General features: G+C 37.9%; 2 protein-coding genes across 2 annotated transcripts in view; one reads left to right on the forward strand and one right to left on the reverse strand.

Moving 5' to 3' along the window:
* Window positions 1–1,601: 1,601 nt before the first annotated feature.
* Window positions 1,602–8,652, reverse strand: minar2 (membrane integral NOTCH2 associated receptor 2). The gene is made up of 3 exons (XM_007252488.3): window positions 8,448–8,652; window positions 5,362–5,604; window positions 1,602–3,589 (listed from the first exon to the last, which is right to left on the reverse strand). The coding sequence occupies exons 1-3, from the start codon at window positions 8,634–8,636 to the stop codon at window positions 3,398–3,400; spliced, it is 624 nt and encodes a 207-aa protein (XP_007252550.2). The 5' UTR covers window positions 8,637–8,652; the 3' UTR covers window positions 1,602–3,397.
* Window positions 8,653–12,324: 3,672 nt separating this feature from the next.
* The window catches only part of chsy3 (chondroitin sulfate synthase 3), a 72,337-nt gene continuing 58,609 nt past the window's right edge, over window positions 12,325–26,052 (forward strand). The window contains exons 1-2 of the mRNA XM_015606676.3: window positions 12,325–13,953; window positions 18,437–18,720. Of these exons, the coding sequence (XP_015462162.2) occupies window positions 13,323–13,953; window positions 18,437–18,720 (915 nt within the window). The 5' untranslated portion in view covers window positions 12,325–13,322. The remainder of the gene's footprint in view (window positions 13,954–18,436; window positions 18,721–26,052) is intronic.

Consider the following 26,052-nt stretch of genomic DNA (forward strand, 5'->3'; position numbering starts at 1 on the left):
GCTTTGGGTGTCTAACTAACACATCCCCACAGCTTAATGCAGTAAGATGTGGTGTTAACACTAATTAACAGCAGTAAATTCACTTGGTCTTAGTGAACAGTTCATATAATGAGGCAGTCTAAATTTCCTTTGTTTGGTTGTTTAATATCTTATAATCCAGTCTGACCATTTAACTTTCGATCCCACACAATTCAATTCAATGTTTTTTATATAAAAGTTTCTGTGAGGCTGGTGAGAATCATGACTGTTCATGTTAAGGACTCCAGAGGGCACTCTCTAACACTCTAAAAATTACCTGTTAAAATCTGTTATCTGTTTTGACCCCAATTCTAATTTACTGGACATTATTATTATTATTGCTAAAGGTGCCACAACAAGTTTTTAAGGACAAAGACAATTTTTTTTGTTACATATTGAATTGCATAGTGGATAACTACTGTAGGTTCTGTTTTAACCCATAAGAGCCTAGACCCAGTTCTGAAGATGTATTAAAAATAAATTAATCATGTAAATTATTTGAGCAGATCATAGCCCATATAGTTCACGTTTTTTTCCCCCCCAAAACAATGAAATGACATCTGTAAATATTTTACGGTTAAAATCACACTGTAACATTACAACAACAAGTCATTGTATTATTTGTTTTTTAACATTGTGTTCTACAAATGGGATCAAGACTGATAATATTCAGCTCTTTTAGAAAAATACTATTTGTTTGAGTAAAATGAACAGTGTTGTTTTATTCTATAAACTACAGACAACAATTTTCCCAAATTCCAAATAAAAATATTGTCATTTAGAGCATTTATTTGCAGAAAATGAGAAATGGCTGAAACAACAAAAAAAGATGCAGAGCTTTCAGACCTCAAATAATGCAAATAAAGTTTTAAGAGTTCAGACATCATTATTTGGTGGAATAACTCTGGTTTTTAATCACAGTTTTCATGCATCTTGGCATGTTCTCCTCCACCAGTCTTGCACACTACTTTTGGATAACTTTGACACTCCTAGTGCAAAAATGTAAGCAGTTCAGCTTGGTTTGATGGGTTGTGTTCATCCATCTTCCTCTCGATTACATTACAGAGGATTTTAGAAAAGAATATTTTAAGAGGTCTCTTATTTTTTTCCCCAAAGCTGAATGTAATATATAACCTTTTACTAACTTTACTAGCGTTCGAATTGTTTAATGTGTTGGCAGCTGTTTTTCTCAGACACTAACTGAGCAAACCAGCATTTTGTAAATGAGGTCACACTCAAACTGTCCTGTGATGCACTCAGGATGTTCAGTAGGTGTCACTCAGGTACTTCATAAGTTAAATACAGCACAGAATAAGCAATCTTTGTCAGCATTGGCTCTTTTGTGTTAATGTGAAAATCAGATTTGTGTTCTTTGTGTGATTGTTTATTTTTTCTAACTTTGGTATAAAAAAAATTAAACAATGACTAATCACAATCTTTCAGATCCCAGAACTGAAGAAGAGGTTGATCCTGATTCCTACTATAAGCAAGCTGTGATCTACAGACAAAGCTTTTCTTCATTTCTTCTTCTCAGAATCCCACCGGTAATGCAGGTTAGATTATCTGCACAGTATGTGGCTGCATTGAGTCGGTTGTGGCCCAGCACGATAAAGACGCTCACTCTTTTTTTATACAAGATATTTTAATTGTACCTTGACAAATAGAGTAGTTAGACTGTGAAGTGCATCCTCAATGTCTGGATGTGTATGTGTGTTCTGGAAGTAGAAAGATAACACAGCACAATCTCAATCTGTCCTTATTATCTGTGTGACAAGATAATAACACCATTCATTCTGACAGTGACTATAACTCTTCTTATTGGAATTAATGGAGACATAACAAAGAATTGAACCATTACAGAGCACTCTGCTTAACAATTTGCAAACCACTCCTCATATGTCTAGTAATTTCTTATAAAAATAACTGCTGGCAGATTTACTTCTTTATGAATTCAAGAATGATTAGGAAAAAACGAGATGGATGTTGCAAATACCTAAAAATAAGGGGATCTTCAAAAGGTTCTTTATATTGTCAAAAGATTTTCCACACTATAAAAATATGGCTTTCTACAGTAACAGAACTTGATTCTTCTATATGGCATTGCTCTAGGAACCATGGGAAGCACATTTATTTGAACTATTTATAGATTTCTGTTTACAGATCTACCGCTCTGGCTAGGTTTCCAAAAAGCATCTGACCAAAAAGATCAAACTAAGCACTAGGGGCATACGAAAATATTGATCTACAGGTGTCGAAAAATGTTCTTTTGTAATGTTATATTAATTTTAAATTATTTTAATTATTTTGTTTTGTGTTTAAACCCTGCCCACTAGAGGGAAGCTGTACTTTGATGTTTGATACCACTGTCATAATTGGAAAAAAAAAAAGTTTTCTTTTACTTAGATGTTATAAATATAGAGGTCACCAACTTTCTGCAGAGAATCGCTACAGATGCACATCTCAAGAACAGAGCGTAAAGAGCTTCATAGAAAAGGTTTCAATTGCCAAACAGCTGCAACCAACCCTTACATCACCAAGCACAAAGTGCCAGATGCAGCGGTGTAAAAGCATGTTACCATTGGACTCTAGACCAGTGGAGACGTGTTCTCGGGAGTGACTAAACATGCTTCTTTGTCTGGCAGTCGGATGGACGAGTCTGGGTTTGCCAGAGTCCAGGGAACGGTAATTGTCTAACTACACTGTGCCAAGTGTAAAGTTTGGTAGAGGGGGGATTATGGTGTGGGCTTGTTTTTCAGGAGTTGGGATCAACACCTTAGTTCCAGTGAAAGGAACACTTCATGAGATTTTAGACAATTTCATTCTCCCACCTTTGTGGGAACAGTTTGAGGATGTCCCCTTCCTGTAACAACTTGACTGCGCACCAGTGGACAAAGCAAGGTCCATGAAGACATGGAAAAGCAAATACTTTTTGCAGTTGCAGTTTTGCAGTATGAAAACATTAACATGCCTTTGGAAAACTGTCTCAATCAAGCATCAGGGGTATTAAAAAGACTTTATCTGCTTTTGTATGGAATTACTGTCTTTGCTGTTCAGGAAAGGCTATTCATGGTCATATAGACAGCTAGGAAATGCTCACATGCTGTTTAAAGTTTTCTTAAATATTTTCTTTAAAAAGAAAAGCTCAACCACTAAGAAAATCCTGTTCAATCGAAGGTACCTCACTCGTTGCTGGTCTCATGGTGGTGCTGCTGTTCCTTAGAGCAATACAAGAGTTCTCCATTAGTCTGAATTAGGCCTGTGTAAGCCCAAGCAGTGACATGAGCCTGTGGGTAATAATCTGTCCAGCAGTACAAGAGGCCTTGTTAATCAGCTGAGATAAGAGAGTCAGTCCTTTTAGCCTGATTCCATTAATCTTCCATTAGTCTTTTCTTTGTGTCACTACAATTGGCACTGTAATAATGATCACAACTACGAACACTGACAGAATGACTGAAGTGACGATTTTACAAATTTTGTTCCTTTTCAGTTCTGCTTCTTTCTTCTTCAGCAGGGAGTCGAAGCCTGGGGTGTAGAGATCCTCCAGCCAGAAGTTCAGTTTCCTTGGGTCTTCCTGTAAGACACAAGAATCATCTGGAGTAAACACTCAGGAAATACATATATTGGGACACAAAGATGAAATACACAGAAACACACGTATAAACAAGCCTTATGCTCAAACCAGAAATCTACTACACTACACTAGATGCTTAGACTACAGCAGAAGGACAAATAAAGAAGAAGAAAAAAACTCATAGTGTTGGGGTCATTACATGTGATAGGAGGAGCCCAAATAAGTGGGTTGGGTACTTAAATAAAAAGACAAAACAAAAACTTATTTTTTACCCTGAAATATTACTTTAAAATAACATGAGTACACTGTTTGTTTAATGTTTCATGTGACTTTTATATTGGCCAGGCAGTGTATTTTACATACTTTTACATACAAAATTTCCTCCAGCAGCTCATCTGATCTATGTGTATCTATATAGATTCTATAAATATGAATGCAGGACCAAGTATAGCAGAAACTGAGCTGCTTTTGATTTGACATTCTCTTTAAACTCAGCATCTCATCACCAGCATGCTGAGTGTGGATCTGAAGAACAGTGAGACTGAAACACAACAGAACATGTCCCACATTCCTGTCTGATTTTTTTTTGTCACATTATTTTTTAAGGTTTTCATAGTGAATAGGTGCTTCTGAATTTTTCCACCTCTGTTCGGCTCACTATCCTGGATTTGGCTGGGTGACATTACATCTGGTGAAATTTAAACTTTCGGGCGTCAGGTAACGTTAACAGTGTGAGAGAGGAGCACACTCGTATTTACTGTCACCAGCTTTATCTGTACTATTTTATGTCCTGCAGTCGTGTTTATCATAGACTTGAACTAAAATGAACCAGAAGGGTGAAGACTAACACATGCTTCCTCCGATACATGTGAAGTCAGCCACCGCTTCTTTTCGAGCTGCGTTAGGTTAGCTATTACCGAAACAACATTTTGGTAACAACCCAGCTAACTAGCCACTAGCCACTTAGCTATAAAGTAACAGACCAAATCCATACAAACAGTCGAACAAACACCTATACAAACCATTATTACCATAGTGAAAGCAGAAAAATGCACAAAAAGAGAGAAATCGTCCCAGTGTACCTTACAATCAGCCTTTTACCTCTCGCTAATTGTTAGGAAGGCTTGCCCGAGGTTCACCAGACTCTCCTCTCTTTGTCAAGTGCTTTTTTGCTGCTCTGTCAGCTGCTAGCAACAAGGGTTTCTCTCACAACTAGCCTGCTTTTCGCTCTACACTGGTAGCATGTCCCTTGTATTTGCCATGAAGCAAGACTGACCCCTGCAATGGCCAAGACTTGTGAGCCCATGGGCGCGGGCCGAGTGCTGCTGAACCTGCAAGTGTGTTTTTCCTCTACGGACCACAAGGGTGTCCGATAGAACCTTCATTTCCTTTTTAGTTTCCTAAGTATTCATCTAAAACAGTATAAACGCCATTGATTAAATAAAAAATGTTGCATAGTGTGCCTTTAATGTTTAATGTTGATTTCACATATAAATTTAACACGGTATTAACCACATTTTCAGCCAAACTGGTATTTCTGGTGATATTAAACCCTAATCATGGCTTGACAGAGGTAAATATCAAAGTGTTCGGGAGACTGACAAAATGTATTATTTTTAGAACTCATGAAGTCTTATACTAAAAGCAGCAAATAAAAAAGAAGCAACATTATCTGAGACACTGGGTTACATCTTCTAATTTGACTTAAAAACCTTCTACTTCATTCCAGTTCCCCTAATGTTGACTGATTCTGCTGTTTGTAGACTGCCTACCTTTAGATACTCTGCCAGGTTGCCATGCATAGCATGTCTGTCATAGTCCTCGATGGTCCACGATGGTTTGGTTCTGTTGTTCTCGTCATCATCAGGATGGATGTCCATGTAGAGGGGATTCTGTTTGATCTTTGGTTTCAGGGTGAGTGGTGTGATGTGCTGCTCCAGCTCACGGTCTCTGAAGTGTGGACTGACAGGTGGAGGTGCTTGAACTTGTGTTGCCCTCAGCCCCCTGCGCTCCCTCTGTGTGGATGAACAGATTTGTTTCATGTTTCAATTTCACTTCAATATCTCCACAGCATTTAGGTCTGGCAACTGTGTAGCAAACACACTGATATTCTAAAAGTCAAGGGATACAAGTATGTAAAAGGACTGTGAATTAATGCATGGATAGACTTGTGAATGCTTACACTGATATAAGTTGTTAGTTGTTATCTTGTGAGTGAGGCTGAACAAAAGGGGTGGGCGATATGGCCCTAGAATGAAATTTCAGGGTATTTTTCTGATAACAATATGCAAACAAACAATTAAAAGTGCTTCCAATTAAAAGCATATCACGATAAGGAGTTTTTTTTATACTACATTAGATTTTTTTTTAGATATTATTGCACATTACCATATGACACACCCCTACTTAACAGTGATGAGTGCACTCATAGCAAGCCACCATGGTTTATCATAATTCAATAGTGTGGCCTTATAAAATGGACGCCAGATGTACAGAATGTTTCATTTGTGAAGTTGTGGGGGAATTTATCATTCTTTGATCCACAATGTCACGTGTGTGTTGGGAACAAGACATACAGCTCTGGAAAAAAATTAAGAGACCACTTCAGTTTCTGAATCAGTTTATCTGATTTTGGTATATGTTACGGTGTTATAGGTATATGTTTGAGGAAAAATGAACATTGTTGTTTTTTTCTATAAACTTCAAACAACATTTCTTCCAAATTACAAATACAAATTACAAACACAGAAAACAAGTTCATATTCATAAAGTTTTAAGAGTTCAGAAATCAATATTAGGTGGAATAACCCTGGTTTTAATTACAGTTTTCATGCTTCTTGGCATGTTCTCCTCCACCAGTCTTACACACTGCTTTTGGATAACTTTAAGCCACTCCTGGTGCAAAAATTTAAGCAGTTCAGCTTGGTTTGATGGTGACCATGATTCAACCAAACAAGCCATTTCTGCACCTTTGCGTCTATGCGCCATTGAACAGTTTTTAATTGATTTAATTAAATAGAGGTCAGAATACACTATAAGATTAGTCTAGAATTTGTTAATTCTTTTCTGAACATGATGAATAAATCATATTCTATAAGGATTCTGTAATCTGAGTGATCCCTTTGCAAACACTGTATAAATGATGAAAACCTTTAGCAATAAGCTCACACCTTGCGGAGAGATGGATTTCAAACTGGGCTGTGAAACACTGATATTCACTCAGAGCTTTGATCCTTATATGTGTAGCTCTGAGTGAGAAGGATCCAGTGATATTTTTTTCTCTCACAAAACTATAAAGGGAATAAATGTTTGATCTGTTTCAGTAAATGCTGAACCTTGACCGCTGCTCACTGTGTGTGGGCTTGTATCGGTGTAGGGGGTTCAGAAGAGACATTGCAAAGATTCTTCTTAAAACTGAAGCCAGATTTTACAGAGGGAAAGGTACAGTGCAAACAGTCAATTCTGACATTATGCTTACTTATGTATAGATCGTGAGCTTCTATGGTAATTCCAAACAGGTTCCAAGTTAGCATCTGAGGATATGGGGCAAACCATAGCTGAAAGGTTAGCGATTTAGAGCAGTTTTAGAGAAGGCACGGGTTTTATATATTGGATCATGCGGCTTGCAATTAGCAGCCTGAATCCAAGATAACACAATTGGAGATGCTCTCTCTCTCTCTTTCTCTCTCTCAGTTGCTAGGTGGCGCTCCCTCCCTTCATCACTGCTAGTATCTAGCTAGTATCTGCTAGTGTCTGTTAGCTGCTAAATCAGAGCTACCAGCCGGTAACTAATGAGTGGGTGGGATAATTGGCCTTCCAAATTGGGAAGAAAAAAAGGGATTGGGGAGAATCAGGTTTGGGAACTGAAGGCTTCTGTTTTAATTGCCAGAACTGGAATCTACAGCTGAGGTAGCCAACTTCTGATGGCTGCACATGACTCCAGGTGTGTATTCCCATAACCCTGTTTACTAGTGGGGGTGTGAGTGTGTATACATAAAAAAAATACATGATACAGATACTGGATGGTGTTTCTGCCCCTGGTGGCTTATCTGTGCACTGCATGCGCCAGAAAAATACAAGCAGATTTCTGAATTTAAAATTATGTGAGTATTTTTTTCTGTAAAAAAGGGAAGGTTTAATGGGTTGATAAATATTGCATTCTCTTTTTTATTTTACTTTGTTTTTTTTTTTAAATGTTGTGAGCAATGAACTCCTATTGTATCAAATATGGAACAAATTAAAAATCTTATGTGTAAAGTGAGCCCTTTAAATAAATAACCATTTGTTTTGGTAGAAATCAGTTATTTTCTTTTTATTAAGGGTCGTCATAAATAAAGAAATATAAGTATAAATAAAACACATTTTAGTTTTTTAATGTAAGAAAGTTATAGATAATAAATCATTTCTTCCGAAAGGTAGCAATGGTTGATATATGGTTCTTCATTGAAAGAGCTCAATTGTTACCATTTTTAAATTTCTCATTTAATTTAAAGATTCGTCAGAATATCAAACAAACACTCCAGTTTGAATAAGATTTGGATTTTTGACAACTATTTGATATTTTAGGCTTTAAAGGGTTAAACTCCCTCTCATATCTGCACGTTCTTGAGGGTATATTGCTAAAACAGACTAAAAAAGCTTTTATTATCATACAGCATGTTATATGAAGTTTCATAATTAAAGTAAAAATATGCTTTATTGAGATTTGAAATCTGCTTTAATATTCAAAAAATATTACAAATACCCTTTAACCTGTCAGATTCCCTCTGCCCCACCTGAGCCCTCCTCGTCACAGTCGATCCTGGTGTTTTGATCCTGCTGTTAACCTGTTTAGCCTTAAAGAACTGCAGGTACCTACCTGTGAATACACCGTGTTCTGCCACTGCCTCTGGCCGGAGAGTGCAGCCCCAATCTGGAACATGCCGTGGGTGGCTGGTAGCATTCCCACATCCAGCTGGAGGAATTTCTCCGGGTGATTATTGTTTGGGAGAACCGTAATGTCCATGTTCTTCACACAGATAGCATGGTGTTCTGAGTCTGACTGCATTGATGACTTATTGATGAAGAGGCAGGTGTCAGTAGCAGGTGTGTGTAACCCTATCTGACCCCACCGGCCTGGTTAACACAATCCATTTTGTGGGGAATTAGGACAAACAGAGGGAAGTCACATTATATTTGAAATGTCCCATAGAAGCTATAGAATGCTGAATTGACCTCCATATATATGCATTTGAGGCCTCCGGCATTAAATGTGGATGTATTGTCTTCCTGGTATATACAGCTCTAGAAAAAACAACCATCAAACCAAGCTGAACTGCCTAATTTTTTGCACAAGGAGTGCCATAAATGTATCCAAAAGCAGTGTATAAGACTGGTGGAGGGGAACATGCCAAAATGCATGAAAGCTGTGATTAAAAAACAGGGTTATTCCACCAAATATAAATTTTTGAACTCTTAAAACTTTATGAATATGAATTTCTTTGCATTATTTGATCTGCATCTTTTTTGTTATTTCAGCCATTTATCATGTTTTGCAAATAAATGCTCTAAATGACAATATTTTTATTTGGAATTTGGGAGAAATGTTGTCTGTAGTTTATAGAATAAAACAGCTATGTTCATTTTACTCAAACATATACCTATAAATAGCAAAATCAGAGAAACTGATTCAGAAACTGAAATGGTATCTTATTTTTTTCCAGAGCTGTATGTGGCAATGTGAATTAAGGAATATTAAATAACCACACAGCTTCAGAAGTGGAATGTCCATCCATCTCCCATATACTCAGATATATCAGGCCTCACTCTAACTCCAATAACCTACATAGCCTCTCTCACAAGTTAGGTCGTGCGTGTTCCCAAGCCATCCTCTGATGACGTTTACACTTGATGATTAATTTACATGCTCCTAACTCAGTGATCTGTATGATGCATGACTCTGTGCACTTTATATTCAGTCACTTTGTCCAAGCACACTGTGTGTATTAAAAGTTTACCTTTTTAAGTGTTTGTAAAACAAAATTAAGCAAACAATTACATTTACGCTGTAAATTAATAGATTAGTCTGGAATAATAGTATTTTAGGGATGGTCTCTAAATTTATTCTTGCACTCCACATGGTAAAAAGTGCACAGTTACTGAACTTTACTGTTATAGTTAATTGCATTATTAAATAGGATACCTTTCCTATCACTAGAGGGCGATATGCACCGAGTAATCAATAGATACCTTAGGGTCACAGGTGGATGTAAGGGGACATTTGTCAAATTAGCTTGTTGCCAGTGTCAGACAGATAACGAGTGATATGCTTGAACAATTGATATTCAAATCTTTTATCCTTTATTGTAAATTAGGTTAAGCTAAATTTAGCAAAATGCCCACAACTGATGTCCCATTCTGGAACAAAATTGAACCTTTTTGTTCAGTGGTGTGTCTGTAGAAGGAAGACGAATGAAACATATGCTGGAAACAATACTCTGGAGCTGCTTTGTTTCCTCTGGAACTGGAAACCTACAATGTGTGGATGTATGGAGGGCAATATGGATTCAACCCAACTCAAGTATCAGGGAATCTTATAGGAAAAAATGTCACATCTTCTATAAAGAACTAAAGCTTTGGTGTCATTTCACAATTCAACAGGACAATGATCCCAAAATGATCCTGAGTATACTTCAATGTCCTCCAACGCTTGGTTTCAGAAGAAGTCCTGGAAGATTCTGAAGTGGTCATCATAGTTATTTGACTTAATGTCAGTTTAGAAGATTAGAAGCCTATAGGAGGTCACTGACCAAGAGGAATGGGCTGAGATTCCTTAGAAGCACTGTCTGAACAAAGCTGGTGTCGACTACCGACAATCAGCATGGGACAAATGATTGAATAATAGAAATATTGATACACAGATAATTAACCTTTCCAGTCGTTAAGCCATGTGATGTACTTAGTCCTATTTCCCTAATTATCACACTGACTGCTATTTTTTAGCTCTCCAGCTGTCAGTATAAACCCTCCAGAGCAAACTTGCCCTTGTTTTGAGTGTAAACTCATTAAAATATTGGCACATAATTACATTCTAATTAGTCAGATTTGGCAACTTACAACTGTTTTTAAAATGCCTTGCCCTTTCTTCTTCATCTCCTTTCCTGCACTACAGCGGAAAGCAAAATGATGTAGATGTTGATTATGATGCCAGCATTCAGCATTATCAAGCATTTCAGTGTATTCTGCTCTCATCCATCAAAGGTGTCAGTCTCCAGCTCTGCTGCTCTAACGCGGGTAATTACATTCACAAGCTGATTTGGGGGCGAGAGACAGAGAGAGAGAGAGAGAGAGAGAGAGAGAGAGAGAGAGAGCAGGATAAGCTCTAAATTCCACAGCATCCTTCAGGACCTGAGTTTGATGTGCTAGGCCTACGTGCTTTTCAGACTGGGCGGCTTGGCAGCTGGAAGGTTCTGCAGGGGGAACAAGTGATTGCTACTTTGACAGGGTGTATTGTGGCTTATGTGCAAGAGAACATTGTGGTTTTAGAAAGCAGAACCATGTGTAATAATGATGGTAGGTAGATTTAAGGTGTGGAGCATTCAGAAAAGAAAGAATATCTCGGAGCAGGAACCAGTTCCAGTTGTAATGAATTCAGTTTCTCAGTTTGCACATAAATTTTACCCAGACAGGACATGCATATTTTCAATGTGATATTCATATTAGATCTTGAGGCAAAATGAATGATCTTCACGGATACAACCATAAAGCCAAGATGTTTGGTTCAGAGAGTTTTATACTGGCAAATCAAGGCGCTCTTTAACGATCTGTTCACAAAGCGTTTTAAACCACAAGGGGATTTGTATGATGTACCGCCAGAAAGGGTTTAAAACAGACTTTGGTATGCTAATCGCATCGTGGCCCTCGGGGAACGCGAACGAATCAGTTGAAACGGACATTTGATGTCGTGAATTGGACGTGTTCAGAAGAATCGGTTCTGAATCACTAGCTGGCTTTAACGCAAATAAAAGAATCGATTCTTTGTAATGGTTCGTTGTATATTACCACGTTGATTAAGAAATTAGATTTTTTTTTTACTTTTTCACTTAAATTAAGACTCATTAAGTTCATAAGTTAACCCCATTACTGTTACAGGTTTGTGCCATGTTTTACACTGATTTCGACACTGATTACTGATTTACACTGATTTATTAGCATACTATTCCTAAAATCCAGTTGCTACAATTCAGTTTTGAAAAACGTGAATTAGTTCAATATGGTTTTGTATATTTCCATAGTGATTAAGAAATAATGGTTATTTTCTACTTTCTTATTTAAATTAAGACTTGCTGAGTAGGAGTCTGGTGCTTTTTTTACTCATTAATAGATGCACAGATTTTTAAAAAAGTGATGGTAATAATAAGAGTTTTTACATTTTATTAGGTGGGATATATATATATTTTTTTAAAATTAGAATAGCATTATGTTATTTTTCTATTATTAAAAACAAATAAAGAAAAGTAATACGAGTAATAAGTTCAGAATCAACTCCATTACTGTTACGGCTTTGTACCTTTGTATTTTATTCTAAGCTTTTCTAATCGTTTGTAATTACTTTACACAGAATTTGACACTGATTTGTAAGCCTACATTTCCTAAAATCCAGTTGTTACAATTCAGTTTTGAATGTGAAAAAAAGGTGAATCAGTTCAAAGAAGAAAAAAGAGAAACGATTCGAAAAGAGTGACTCGTTGATTCTTTGACTCGTTCGGGAGTCGAGCTCCGTTATTGGCAGCAGCAGCAGCAGCTCCGCGCGCGGCTGGATCTCCCAGTAGACGGCAGTTTGGGAAGAGCTGAGCAGCAGGAGAAGAGGAGCGAGCAGCGGGCTGCCTGCTTCACTCGCTCCGCCCTGTGACAGCCAGGCGAATCAGGCGAAGCCTCCGCTTACTTTAGCTACTGGGGGGATTATCCCGAACACTCTGACAACTGAACGAAGCTGGCGGTCATAGGAAGAAGTCGGGAAGAAGAAGTCTGGAAGTGTGAGGAGCCCGAGGAACTTGTTTTAGGCTGCGGGGTCAAACTGTAGTTTTTAACGGACACAAAATGGCGAGTGAAGCGGGGGATGCGTTAACGTTAGCTGGCTAGTCTGAAATTGCTTTGGTGGTTGTGTGCTTGAAGGGGGGATACCTGAATCAGTATGGCAGCGAAGAAGTCGGGGTAGAGAGACTGAAGAGTGAAAAATAGTAGCTTTTCTGGAAATATGACTTTAATTATTTAAGCTAGCGTAGTTTATAAATAACTAGCCGTTGAGGAGTTTAGTGTAACATTAGGTAACGTTATAGCTAGTTACCAAAAACTCTCTGGACAGTTAGTTAAAGCTAGTTAGTTGACGATAAACATTTCTGGAGGATTTTTTTCCCTCAGGAGGAGAATGTGATTATTTCAAGTCGTTAGCCAGAGCCATGGCCGGCTTTAGTGGTCAAACAAATGCCACGTTATTTCTTTCTGGAGGAAAAAACACCCCAACTCTTTCCGTCAGAGTTTTAAAGCCGCCCTCTCCTCCGTGTGTTTACACGGAGCTGCCCGTGGCTGCCTTTCCCCGTCTCCGCTCCAGCTTCTTCAGCTCCAGCTTCTCCAGTCCTGCTAGCTAACTAACCATGCCCACCCGCCGGTGTTCTTCTCGGTCAACTGAAGCCGACCTAGCCGCATCATTCGAGGACAACAGGATTCTGCTGCTCGCCCCCTTCCTCTCACTACCATGGCGGTGAGGTCCAGGAGACCGTGGCTCAGCGTGGTTTTAGGGGTCGTGCTAGGTTTCACCGCCGCCTCCTGGCTCATCGTGCCCGCCGTGTTGGAGCTTAACAGCGGCGGCGCCAAGCGAAAGTCACCGGCGTGCTCCTCCTACTCCTCCTACCACGTCGGGGCTTTGGCCGCGGGGAAAGTTTGGGAGGCCGGCGGGAGCTCCAGCACCGTGGCCGGCCGTGCTCTGCGCAGGGAGGCGGAGGAGGAGGAGGAGAGAGAGGAGGACGGAGATAGTAAAGAGGGAGAAGGGGAGGGGACCCCCAGGACAGGCAATGCTGGGGACCCTAGCTTGCCCAAACACTTCCTTTACGTGGGGGTCATGACTGCTAAGAAGTACCTGGACTCCCGGGCAGTCGCCGCCTATAAGACGTGGACTCGGAGTATTCCCGGGAAGGTGGAGTTTTTCTCCAGTGAAGGCTCAGATGTGGTGCCCCTGCCTTCCCCCGTGCCGGTGGTCTCTCTGACAGGGGTGGATGATTCATACCCGCCTCAGAAGAAGTCCTTCATGATGCTCAAGTACATGCATGACCATTACCTGGACAAGTACGAGTGGTTCATGAGGGCTGATGATGACGTCTACATCAGAGGTGACTGGAAATTTACCTGTGTACATGTTTCTTGTTTGTTTGAGTTTCTTTGGGGTCTACATAGATAGATAGATACACACTAAACAACTGAGGTACGGTATAAGTTTCATATTTGTACCTTCAAATGTAATATTTTGGTCTTTACTAACAGCAGAAAGTACAGATTTCTGCCATTTAACCAGCCAAAGTGTATATTTGGTATTCTGTATCACTGTACTAATAAACAATATATATTTTAATTATACATTTTTCTTTTGAAAGCCAGACTATTTTGGATCAACAAGTTCTTGAAACATATTCAGTTGATGATAATGTTTATACTCTTTGCTGGTACAAAATATATGGGTAAAAAAAAGACTTTACCTCAATATAAGGTACAGCACCAGCGACAAGCTTTATACTCTTTTAAGTTCAAATCTGTACTTATTTTTCTTAGTGTGTAGATAACGTACCAGTGTGGCTCCTTTATGATCAACCCGACTGAGAACCAGAAAGTTTTGTCTATGTGTTGTTTCATGTTGACCCCACACATGGATGGGATGTAAGTGGTGTGACAAGGGGTTAAACAGTAAGGGTTAAATACGGGCCCTATCCAGATTGTACTCTGCACATGGGGCCTAGAAGGGATTTACGGTAGTCTGTAACAGCATGGTCCATTTAAAAAGCCCATCTAGGTTCCAGTAAATGTACACGTGTACAAACCCACTCAGAACTCATGGCCACCTGGAGCCCACCTGAATCTCACCTAGCCCACATTTTACCCATGTTCAGGGAGATTTATTGTCATTTCACATCACATGTGGTACATGAGGTGGAACGAAATTATGTTCCCACAGTCCAGTTTCAAATAAAGAGCAATTGTTAAAATAGATGAATATAAAGATAAAATAAAATAGGATAAAATTAAAATAATATAAAGACATCAAGATAAATTCAAAATATACGGAGTAAAGAAGTAGCAGCATCATGAAGTTCAAAGTGCAAGTGAGCCTCACATGAGCATGTTGAGTAATAATGTTAAAGTTTTAAATATTTAGACTCTCAAAAAATGTTTTTCTCATGGGTCAAAAGGTCTTAACACTCACACTTACTCATTTACACAGTTGGTTTCTTAAAGAGGCAAAAAAATTAAGGAACCATATATGCTTCTTCTGTGGGTGGAGTGGGAACTAAGGTTTCTTTTTTTTTAAACCAACCAATACAAAATCATTTGGGATGGGCTATGACAATATTTTATTTTTATTTTGGTACATTTTCTCTCAAACTGTCTTCAAGGTTAATCATGGCTCTTGTACATACTGCTAGCTCCCACCCATACCTTGCAGTTAACTGATGATATTCAGTCAATTGCATTTAATCAGGAAAACTGCACTGGGATTTAACCCTCCAGGACCACAGATTCCTACCCCAGTTTAATAGATCGCTCTGAGGAACAGTGTAATACTGTAGGCAGGCACTATATTTAATTTCCATATATCCTGACAAAGGAGTGCAATTTAAGCCTGAGCTACTCCACATGCATGAAGCACTGCATAGACGAGAGGGTGAACATGTTCTAATAGGAAAAGATAAGAGCCTCAAATTTCAGCCTTATCTTAGTAGCTTAGTACTTTCAAGCCTTTGTCCATTCAGCTTTATAATAACCAGCATTACCTTAATGCTTACTCCACTTTCTGCACCTACACAAAGTCTCTCTGTAAAGGCCTGTAATTCCAAATAAGAGGAGCATGGTTAAAGGAAATCTTCTGGAGTACTCTTCAACATGAATCTTCTGTGTTTTTTAAAAAAGGTCCTACTTCACACTTCAGTTTAGTTTTTCACAGCATGTGGTTTGGGAAAATTTCTTATTTTATCTTTTTACTTAGTTTGTAGAATGTGTTTACAATAGGGCTGTTTACAGTTGTTGACTACAGTTGTTCACTACATAGTCTTTTTTTTTTTTTTTTTTTTTTTTACAAAACTGTCACAATGTGATTTCTATGCTACATATTATTAAATTTTTCCAGGGGCGGTCTTTGTTTCACACATACACTGCTGCCTAAGCCCCTCCATAAGCCAATGACATCATGAAGTTAGATTTATGCGTTGATGTTAAAGGCACTGGATACAATTCAGGAGAATGTCTGTTGATATTTGAACGTAACAGCAAAACAAACCCACCTCTTCTTTCTACACTCCTCTAGGAGCTCTGTCCCTCAAATTTATGCAAGCACATTGCCAAGGTAACAAATCTGGGCTTACGGACCAAAAGACAGCAAGCACAAACACAGCATTCAAAACACAACGTCCAATCACAGAAATACAAAAACAACAGAGTAAAAACTAGTGAGAGATGTTTGTATCAAATAAACTAGCAATAATAAATAATAAAGCTAGCTATTAACCTCAGCAATAGCACGACAGCTATTTTTGTGATAGCATACTGTCTAGCATTCTTGTCCAACATTATTTTCTCTGTTATAGCACACTGGCCACCAGCCATTTTTTAATATTTTTAATTCCAAATCATTTTAGATATTTGTGTCCATGAAACCATAAACAAATGTAGCACAATCAGATTGTGATAGGTTTACACCTGCCCTGCCCTTGCCCTTACCATATCCTATTCATGAGAATAAAGATCCCCTATTGCTGACAGGCTGGAATAGTGTTGTGTGGTATGACTTAAGCCACTTTGTTTTGCATTTTTAGAACTGGACCTGACTATGAACACACATGACTTTGTAAAATAGTACAAGGAAACTATATATTTAATATATAGAATATATAGAAATTTATAAAACACTTATCATCTATGTAATAACTTGTCTTGTAATAATCCTACCTTGATTGTAGTAATTGTTGTAATGGGCTATTGTATGTTGTTACATTGTATGATTAAGGCAATCAAGCTAGAAACTACAATGTGTAAAGTAGATCCTGGACACGTTTTCAAAGTAAAGCAGAAATAATGAAATAAGAACTTATGACTGTGTAAAACATAACACAGGAGTACAGTACGTTATAGAAGAGCGCATGTTTTCCATCTGATCTAAAATGCACATCATTTCGCTCTTCCCTCATGGAAAAAAATAAATCCACTGTTTGAAAACACTGCTGAAGAATGGCCTACCCATGGTCTGAAAATATCTGGTATAGGTATTTCCTTTTCTAGATTGAGTATAATATAGTCTGGATGTTTTTGTGTTTGTGAGTGTTTCTGGCTTTTATCGCTGAATTATGTTCTCTCTGTTCCTGTCAAGATTGATGTGTGCTTGTTATTGTCTGACTCATGCAACAAATCATGAAATAGGACTAAATTATTCCTGCATAAGGAGCCAGTGACTTAAGCCATATAAAACATTCTAAGAAACATAATGATATAGTATTAGATAGAAAATAACTGATCTATGCCTTTAGGACCAATTTAGCTGTCTTTTAGCTCAATCGGCCCAGGCCTTTATGATCTACTGTGTATTTATTCTCTCTCAAGATGAAATAGCTTTTGGAATCAATCTTATTAAAAGCACTGTGAATTGTACAACTGCATTAGTAAGCACAACTGAACAGGCCTGCTTATCAAACGTTAAAAACTCCATTATTTCTTTAGTTTTTGCTGTTGTATATTTGGTTGTGGTTAACATATTACCAAAACTTATTAACATATTGAAAGTCACTGTATCGCTGCAAGGTTGCACTCTCGAGAGGGTTATCCAGTTAGTGCCAGCTCCATAGATTTAACAGCGGGATAAACAAGGAACTTCAGTTTCTATGATTTCCAGATATGGTCTGATCGGCTCGCAGAGTCAGATAAATTATAGAAATACCAGCTGATCACATTTTTTTGGGTGAAAATCAGTAGATACAAATAGAGTGTAAAGCCTATCTATCTGTCCTTCTCTATTGTTAGATGTAATAAAAGAAAGAGCTGCAGCGGAAACCTCACATCAAAATTCTCAGGGCACACTGACATTGCAGGGCAGTGAAAGACTATAAGCTTCACTTGATATTGCATTAGAGCATTGAGTAGTGCTCTGGGCTGAAACTTGCTGCAGTATTCCTCAGGATATAGATAGATACAGCATTTTATTTTAGGATGGCAACATGATAAGCCTGACAATTTATATGCTTACATTTGAAATAAAGTGTAAAATATATGTGTACCCTGCCAGATGAGGTAAGGGACCTCCGAATGCTTAGATCAGTGCCTGAAGAACCATAGATTTTGTTCCCTTGTTTTTTTATTAACCTTGTCATATAAACAGTAGGATGAAAAACAATCACATATCCAGCAATGAAGGGTTTCATATATTCAGTCATGGAGGGAAAAAAATAATTCTCTGAGCTTTTAAAGTGTGTCTGATAAATTTTCCCTCAGATCAAATGCAATAAAGGGAACCCAGCTGTATTACTGCGATAGTTTGTTTTACAACCCCTCACACATTCCTGTACTTTCTCATTCTCTTTAATTTCTTTTTCTTTTCTCTATCTCTCTCAACTTTAGGTGAAAGGCTGGAACTTTTTTTGCGCTCGCTTAACAGCAGTAAGCCGCTGTACCTGGGTCAGACAGGTCTCGGCACCACAGAGGAACTGGGGAAGCTGGCTCTGGAGCCAGGGGAGAACTTCTGTATGGGAGGCCCGGGAATGATCTTTAGCCGCGAGGTGCTCCGCAGGATGGTACCCCATATTAGTACCTGTCTGAGGGAGATGTACACCACCCATGAAGACGTGGAAGTGGGCCGCTGTGTCAGACGTTTTGGGGGAACCCAGTGCGTCTGGTCTTATGAGGTAGGGCTTCACTATATACCGCCTTCTAATAAATGTGTTCAGTTAATGTTGAAACAATACCACTACTGTTCCATCTCCAGCTTGCTTTTTGATCGGACACAAGGTTTTCGTAAAAACATTAACATACAAATTTTCTGTTGTTAAGAATAAATGAGGTGCAGAAGAACTATACTATCTGAAGCCACACAAGTAATTTCAAATGTTTATTTGTCCTTTTTTTATTTTCATACTCCCATTCACACCTATTCCTTTTCGCCTATACCAAATCCCAACCTCCCTTTTGTCTGACAGCTACCAAACTTTATGTACTCACTCAGAGCATACCCCCAAGCTTTAATCCAGAGTCACACTGAGATGCACTCATCTATTTGCTGTTTTGTCATCATCTCTCACCTCCTATTTACTCCCTTTCATTTTCTACATACGCCCAAGCCATAGAGTTTCTATGTCCGGATGACCACTAATCTTTACACACTCCATTAGAAATGGAAACTCAGCTCTAATTCACAGCAATATTGTTCTAAATTCATCCGTTTGTTGTTTTCTCATCTCTCATTTCACCCACTCAGTTGTGTAAAAATTCCTAAATGTAACACTTATTGCTGACACAAATTTGCAACAGCACACACACAGCTTGCTTTGTCTCTGTAGCTTATAGGACTAGAGAATAGGACTCTAGCCTAATGTCAATGGTAGGCTAGATGGCAATATAAAGCCCCCAGCATTGAGCTGTGGAGCAGTGCAGAGAAGCACTGTTCTCTGGATTGATGGTGGTGCCCTGCCCAGTACTTTTGGGATGAGTTGTAGAGTTCGAGGGTTAGGGGTGAGGTGAAGTTTGGTAGTGATCATCCAACAACCTTACCTCACTAATGCTCTTGTTGCTGAATGCAAACAGACCCACACAGCAGTGCACTAGGGTCTTTAAATCTAGTAGAAAGTACCTATATCTAAATGAGATTGATTTTCTGGTATATATAGCTAGAAAAAGATTTTGCTTTGTGCGCCTTCAGTAAAGCTGTGTGTGTTAACAAAATATATATATCCAAAATCCCCTCGGTAATTGTTTAGACTGGGAATTCACAGAGGATAATAAAACAAGCAGCTTATTCATATAAAGTGAAATTGTTGTGCCAGAGTGGAGCTATGTATGGAAATATTCCAAACAGTCAGACAGACAAATTTGTACAGTGTAATTGGTGTGACCACAAGTTATCATGCTGTCCCAAAGGAGAGAGATTTCTCCACAGCGAGACTGGTTCTTAATCATCTCTGGCCTCACCTCATGCCTGAACAAGTGTACATGCTTATATTCTTAAATAAGAAGTCTTAATATAGCTTAATCAAGCAAAAGTATTGGTTAGGGTTTTTGTAATTTGCATTTAAAATGTAACTGAAAAAAGTTATTATAGTCTTTCCTTTTTTAAATACACTGTCTGTGTGATTTCATTGTTTTAGTGCATAAATTACTGGGTGACTTACTGAAATTTCTGTACTTTTTAACTTTAACAGCTTCTTTTTTAAGGCTGGAGGCAGAAAACTGATGTAATTTCCCCACAATGAGGAGAAATGAAACAAATATTTTATGTAGAAATTACAGTCTTTATTTCTTTATTTATTTCTCATTTAAATGTGTCATCATTTGCTCATCTGCAGTGTGCCTGAACAGGGTTAGTGTACTGATATATTATTAGGACCATGATGATATGAGAGGAGACTGTAAGACCCTTTTTGCAGCTGGTCACTCCATGTGATAACATTTTAACCATATGCATTTACACTTGCTAGTAAAATGTGTGTGGGATGGGTATGCTTATTCATTTGTTATGTAACAACCAGTTGTTTATCTTCTTAGCCTGTTCCTGTTATGTATGTTCAATTTTATGTCAAATTTTACATGATGCCTTGCTGTAATAGAAGGAGTTTTAATTAATTTGATGAAGGTGCTAACTAAATGAATAGGTTAATCCTGCATTGAAAAATATTGGTTGTCAATTTCTGTGAAACTGACACCAAAAATTCCTGGTATTTGCTTATTTAGTAGTATTTTATAGTTTTCAGTAACACAGATGCCGTGAAATATCGTAGAGAATGGTATGTATGAAAAGAAAGTCTTAAAAATGTTTGTAACTGATTAGATCTTGATCGATGTTTCTAAGGTCGTGGAAGGTCAGATTAATAATTGCACATGGGACAGAATTAAAGCTGTTTCTTAGATGGATAAATTTGTGTGGTAAAAACTTAGAATAAAATGTTTGCTGGTAACATCACAAGAAGAGAAGGGACAATGTGGTGCTAGTGCAGAATATGCCCTATAAAAGGAAATTATTGTGGTTGGTGGATCGCCACATCAGTCAACTGGGGAGCTTCAAAAGTGGCAACGGCAATCAGGCATTTAGACACTGTGCCACTCACTGGCTTATGACAGTGCGCTCTTAATATGAGCAAATGGACTTCATTTAAATTTAAAATAAACTGGTTGATCACATGGTGTGTACTAGATTAAGAAATGTTAAGATTCTGGGAAACATAAAAATAGGACAGATTTTCAGTTTGAGACAGCTGACAAAAAGCTTTGGGACAATTCTGGGATGGTTGTGAAAAAAGTTAATTTGGAGCCTTGTGTTAGAAAGCCTGACAGGTGTGAGAACTTTGTAATAGATCTCAGAATTTAAAGTTTTGAATAAATATATCAAACATATTTAGGTCAATAAACAATTAAAATTGTATTTACCACTTACATATTAGCATAATAATGCAATGATATACTTTATAGAAGCAAGCAGACATTATTAATAATGATATTCATAGACTGTAACTGGAGTTTTTAAAAATATGCTAAACAAATAAAGCATTAATAAAGTAAAACGCATTCACTTTAATGTGCTCTCCTGGCTAAGAAAAATAATAATGGCAGAGGTCAGAGATAATGTGTGGGTGGAAAAAATGCAGCGGAGGAAGTATTATGTTGCCTGGATTTAGCTCTGTAGTTATTGATCAATCAAACAGAGTGATCAGTCTGTTTTTGTTGAATGCAGCTACTTAAGGTCTCATAAGGTTTCATCGTTTTCTCTGTTATTAAAGTGATAATTTAAACTTGTTTCCACAACCAGTAGCACCTCTCATTAACTGCACCGTCACTAGCACACCAGGAGAGCTTATATGTGCTTTGCTTTCTTTACAATGAGCAGCTGAACCTTTAAACTTGTGTATTCATAAACATTGCACAGCTCTGCCATGTCTCTTACACTAGCTTCTATAAGAATTAGCTGCTTTGCAAGATTTGAAATCTGAGGGACTGTCTGCTCTTCTAAACCTAGTCGGCGATGTGCGAGTGCCTCATTATCTACATTCAGTGTAGTCTGTTTTTGGTTTGATTTATTATTTTTTTATTTTGAAAGTTGCCAGATGTTTCCACGGTCTGTGGAGTGTCCCAGAGGCAGGCTGTGGATGACAGGTGTGTTGCTGCTGTGCTATTTGAATCTCTTTGTTGAACAAAACCTTGAAGTCGATTCATCATGTCGTTAAGGGCATTCAGCTCTAGGCTTGCTCGCAGTCTGGCTGTCTGATTGTATTATCTCTCTCTTAACTTTTCTCAGCCTCTTCATTATTAATGAGATTTGTAGGCCTGAATACTGAGCGAGACTGTGGAATCATTTCCTCCTTACAGCGTTTACCATGCAGCGAAAAATAGAGCTGGAGTAACTATGTAATGTTTGCAGCAAACATCTTTAGGGAGATAGATTCTGACGTTGGGTATTCCATGGTTGTTAGAGGAAAAACTTTGCATTAACCTTTTTTACAGTTCCCCAGAGGAGTTTTAAAGTTAATAAATACACACATACAGTGCAAACTTTAGTCTGGGGTGGATTTTAGGACAGTTTGTCTTTTCTCGCCTGTGCAGCAATATCTGAATTCACACTCCTCGCTCTGCATGAGCTTACTGTGGAGCTATAAATCGAAGGCAAGTTGCTCTAATCTTCTAATACCCATTCATTTAAATCCAGGGAAGTTTCCAAAGCACTAGTTCTTCAGCTAAAAAATACATTTCATTCTTGAGCAGTTTTTACCAACATATGTAGCATTGTTGTTTGGATTTGTTCAACCTCCCTCCCCTCACCAGTTTGTGTAATCCCTCGTAAACTCGAATGGCTTTTGTGGTCTGGAGAACTTCATATGCATATTGATTAAAGTGGAGGCCTCTCACTTTCCCCAAGGCTGGAGTCGGGTTAAAGCCTCTCTGGTGCTGCACTCTCCTGTTCTCCTGTGCTCTCCGCCAAATGCTGATGAGATTCTGCCTCTCCTCACTATAATGAGCGTATCTCTGCACATGTGTGATGTTTAATTCATTGCCTGTCGTGATGATGTAGGCATCGTTTATTTATTTCATTATATATTTCTTATGCTGCTGAGTATAATTATACATGGTGATGACTTCAAAGGCATTCATCTTTGGGCATTTACAAAATTAAAGTTTTGTTTTATTCATTCCCGATACATATATTATTCCATTTGCATTGCACTTGGGTGCTGTAGTCCCACAACAGTTGTTAAAGGGACCCTTTAGATGACAGGATGTGAAGTGATTTTGTAAAGCATTAGCGAATTTGAATTCATAGTCAGTTATGCTCTAAATCGCACCTCAGATAAATTCTGCAAGTGCTGTTTCTTACTAATTAAATGGATTTGCATCTTCACATAGGAGAGCTCTTCTGTTAAGTAGCGCTTGTAACATAGTAATTAATTTGAAATAATTAGATTAATTAAATAACTATTTTAATGAGATTTTCAAAATGGGATTATCAAATTCGTACATCTTTACATATAGAAGCTGCCTTTGGGATTATCAATAGACATGCTTGCGCCTCTGTGAGAAACCTGTAAAGAACTCTTATTTACAATTTTACACTTTTCTTTAACTGAAATACCAGCACGTTATGTTTGCACCTTGTTTAATGTAAAAGTTGCATGTTAGAGTTGTTATGCAAGAACTAAAAACTGTAATCGTAAACTAGATCACTCATATATTTGCTCATTTATCGCCCAGCTCTAACAGTACTATTCTTATTCTTATGTTTTCTTACATAACAATTGAAAAAAACAGTATTTAGAGCTATGAAATATGCAAACTAAGCAAGCACGGATGTGGGAATTCTGGGCAGATGCCAATATCTGTTATTACACATGTATATAACCTCCTATACCCATGCTATTATATACAGTACATTTATAACTTATAACAGAGAAACTACACTCATCTGTACAACTTACATTAATTTACATTTTAGCTTTTAACCAAGGTTTTCAGATTTTTTATTTATATATTTATTTTTGTTTGTAACTCGTCCTTACATACACTGGTCACAGGCTTAAACTTTTTTTTAAAATTAACAGGTTAAATGAAACAATAGATCTATTGAAACTAATATAAATGAGTGAAAATAGCTTAAATTAATGGATTTTGAATGGAAGTGAAGCAGTCAGTAAAGCATGGTCCTTCTCGTATTGGCTCTGTAGTCATTACCGAATACTGGGAAACTTGTGCTTGTCTAAAGTGTCTAATGTCATAAATACATGGGAAACATAATGGGAAAAAAGTGGGAAATTAGCAGAAAATTGCTTTTTAGCATGGTCCTTCTCCAGCATATAATAAATACGTCTGCAGGTAAAGGTTTGAAAATATCTGCAAAATCTAGGCATTGGCCTGATGCTGATAATAAAAAAAAGCAATAATCATTTGATAATTGATGAAGACCTGAAGCCAAAACTGTATAAATCCAATACAAAAACAACAGTTTAATCTAGCTATTTTTTAATTATAACAAGGAGTTCCCTTCAACCTTACAAGCTGTTTTTATGCTAAACAAGGTGCAAAAATAAGCTCCCTATACTGCATTTAAATAAGGAAAAGTGCTACATATAAAAATCACTGCCACATAAAAGAGTTATTTACAGATTCCTGACAGAAACACTCTACAAGCTACAATCTACTGAGATCCCTCTGGCAGGTGGATATAAAGATGTATGATCTCGAATTTCATCTCCCAGCACCAGTTCTGAGATATTAAAACGATAAAGATAAAGAAAATTCACAATACTACAGCATTCAGTCGCATTTAAAAAATCTGCTTCTGGATTTTGGTTGCATATAACATTATTTGTACTTCTCATGAACCCAGGCTAGCACTCTGAAATGAACCTTACTTCTTTCTGTGTTTAGATTCTGAAACTCAACTGCATAAACATCACATTGGCTTCAGCAGAAATTCAAGGAGATGCGAGCCAACTTCTTCTCTAAACAAAGCTGAGAAACAGAATCCCTCCCACGAAAAAACAACACTCCTCCAAATCCTCAAGATTCCTTCTGTTCAGTGCATTCAGACAACACTATTTACTCTGTGCACATTTTCAAACACTCTTGTTTGCATATAGTCAATTTAAATCTGCCTTTGATTGAGATATAATGTATTACTATAGTGCATAAACACAGCAAGTGTAATTACTGCACTCTTACTCTTTTTTATTGATCTTTGCTCATTTTGTTAGATTTTGTCTGTGATTTAGGCTGGATGTGCACAGTCTAGTTAGAATAACATTACCTCAGCCTTATTTCAACCCTCTCTGTCCATCTTGTGAACTCCATTGAGCATATAGGAGCACTGTAGTTCTATAATTACAGACTTTAGTCATTCTGTTTCTCTGCATCCTTTTTTATTAGCAGCCAGGACCCCACAGGACCACAACTGTGCAGGTATTATTTGGGTAGTGGATCATTGTCAGCACTGCAGTAACGTATTATATGGTGGTGGGGTGTTAGTGTGGGTGTTGCGCTGGTATGTGTGGATCTGACACAGCAGTGTTGCTGGAGTTTTTAAACACTGCTATCACTAACTGACCACTCTATTAGACACTCCTCTCAGCTGAAAGGTTGAAAATTAGAAGAGAGACTTAAGCTCTGAATCTGTTGATGCACATTTTGTGTTGGTCATCCTCAAGCTCTTCATCAGTAGTCAAAAGATGTCACCCAGAGGTTGCTGCTGGCTGGACTTTTCAGGTTTGTGAACTATTCTTAGGCCAGCAGTTACAATAAGATGTTTAAAAACTCCAGCAGCACTGCTGTGTCTGATCCACTCATAGAGGAACACATTTAAAAATGGAAAATTTGGTATGCAGAGAGAAAAAAAGCACTAATGGAGCGAATGCGATGGACAGAGAGTGCAGAAACAAGAAGGACCATACTGAATACTGAACACAAAACGGAGAACTGAGCTTTTAGAAAAGCTACAGGCCTCATCTGACATCACTATCAGCTTCATCCAGCATCACTACCACAGT

Source organism: Astyanax mexicanus, chromosome 20 (genome assembly GCF_023375975.1).
Source record: "Astyanax mexicanus isolate ESR-SI-001 chromosome 20, AstMex3_surface, whole genome shotgun sequence".
NCBI lineage: Eukaryota > Metazoa > Chordata > Actinopteri > Characiformes > Acestrorhamphidae > Astyanax > Astyanax mexicanus.

Bases quoted from the DNA above. Each gene is read 5' to 3' on its own strand.
- minar2 (XM_007252488.3), bottom strand. From the start codon at position 8,636: ATGCAGTCAGACTCAGAACACCATGCTATCTGTGTGAAGAACATGGAC. The intron at 5,605-8,447 runs GTAGGTACCTGC...TCATCCACACAG, and splicing joins AGAACACGGTGTATTCACAG to AGGGAGCGCAGGGGGCTGAG. The intron at 3,590-5,361 runs GTAGGCAGTCTA...TGTGTCTTACAG, and splicing joins ACCTGGCAGAGTATCTAAAG to GAAGACCCAAGGAAACTGAA.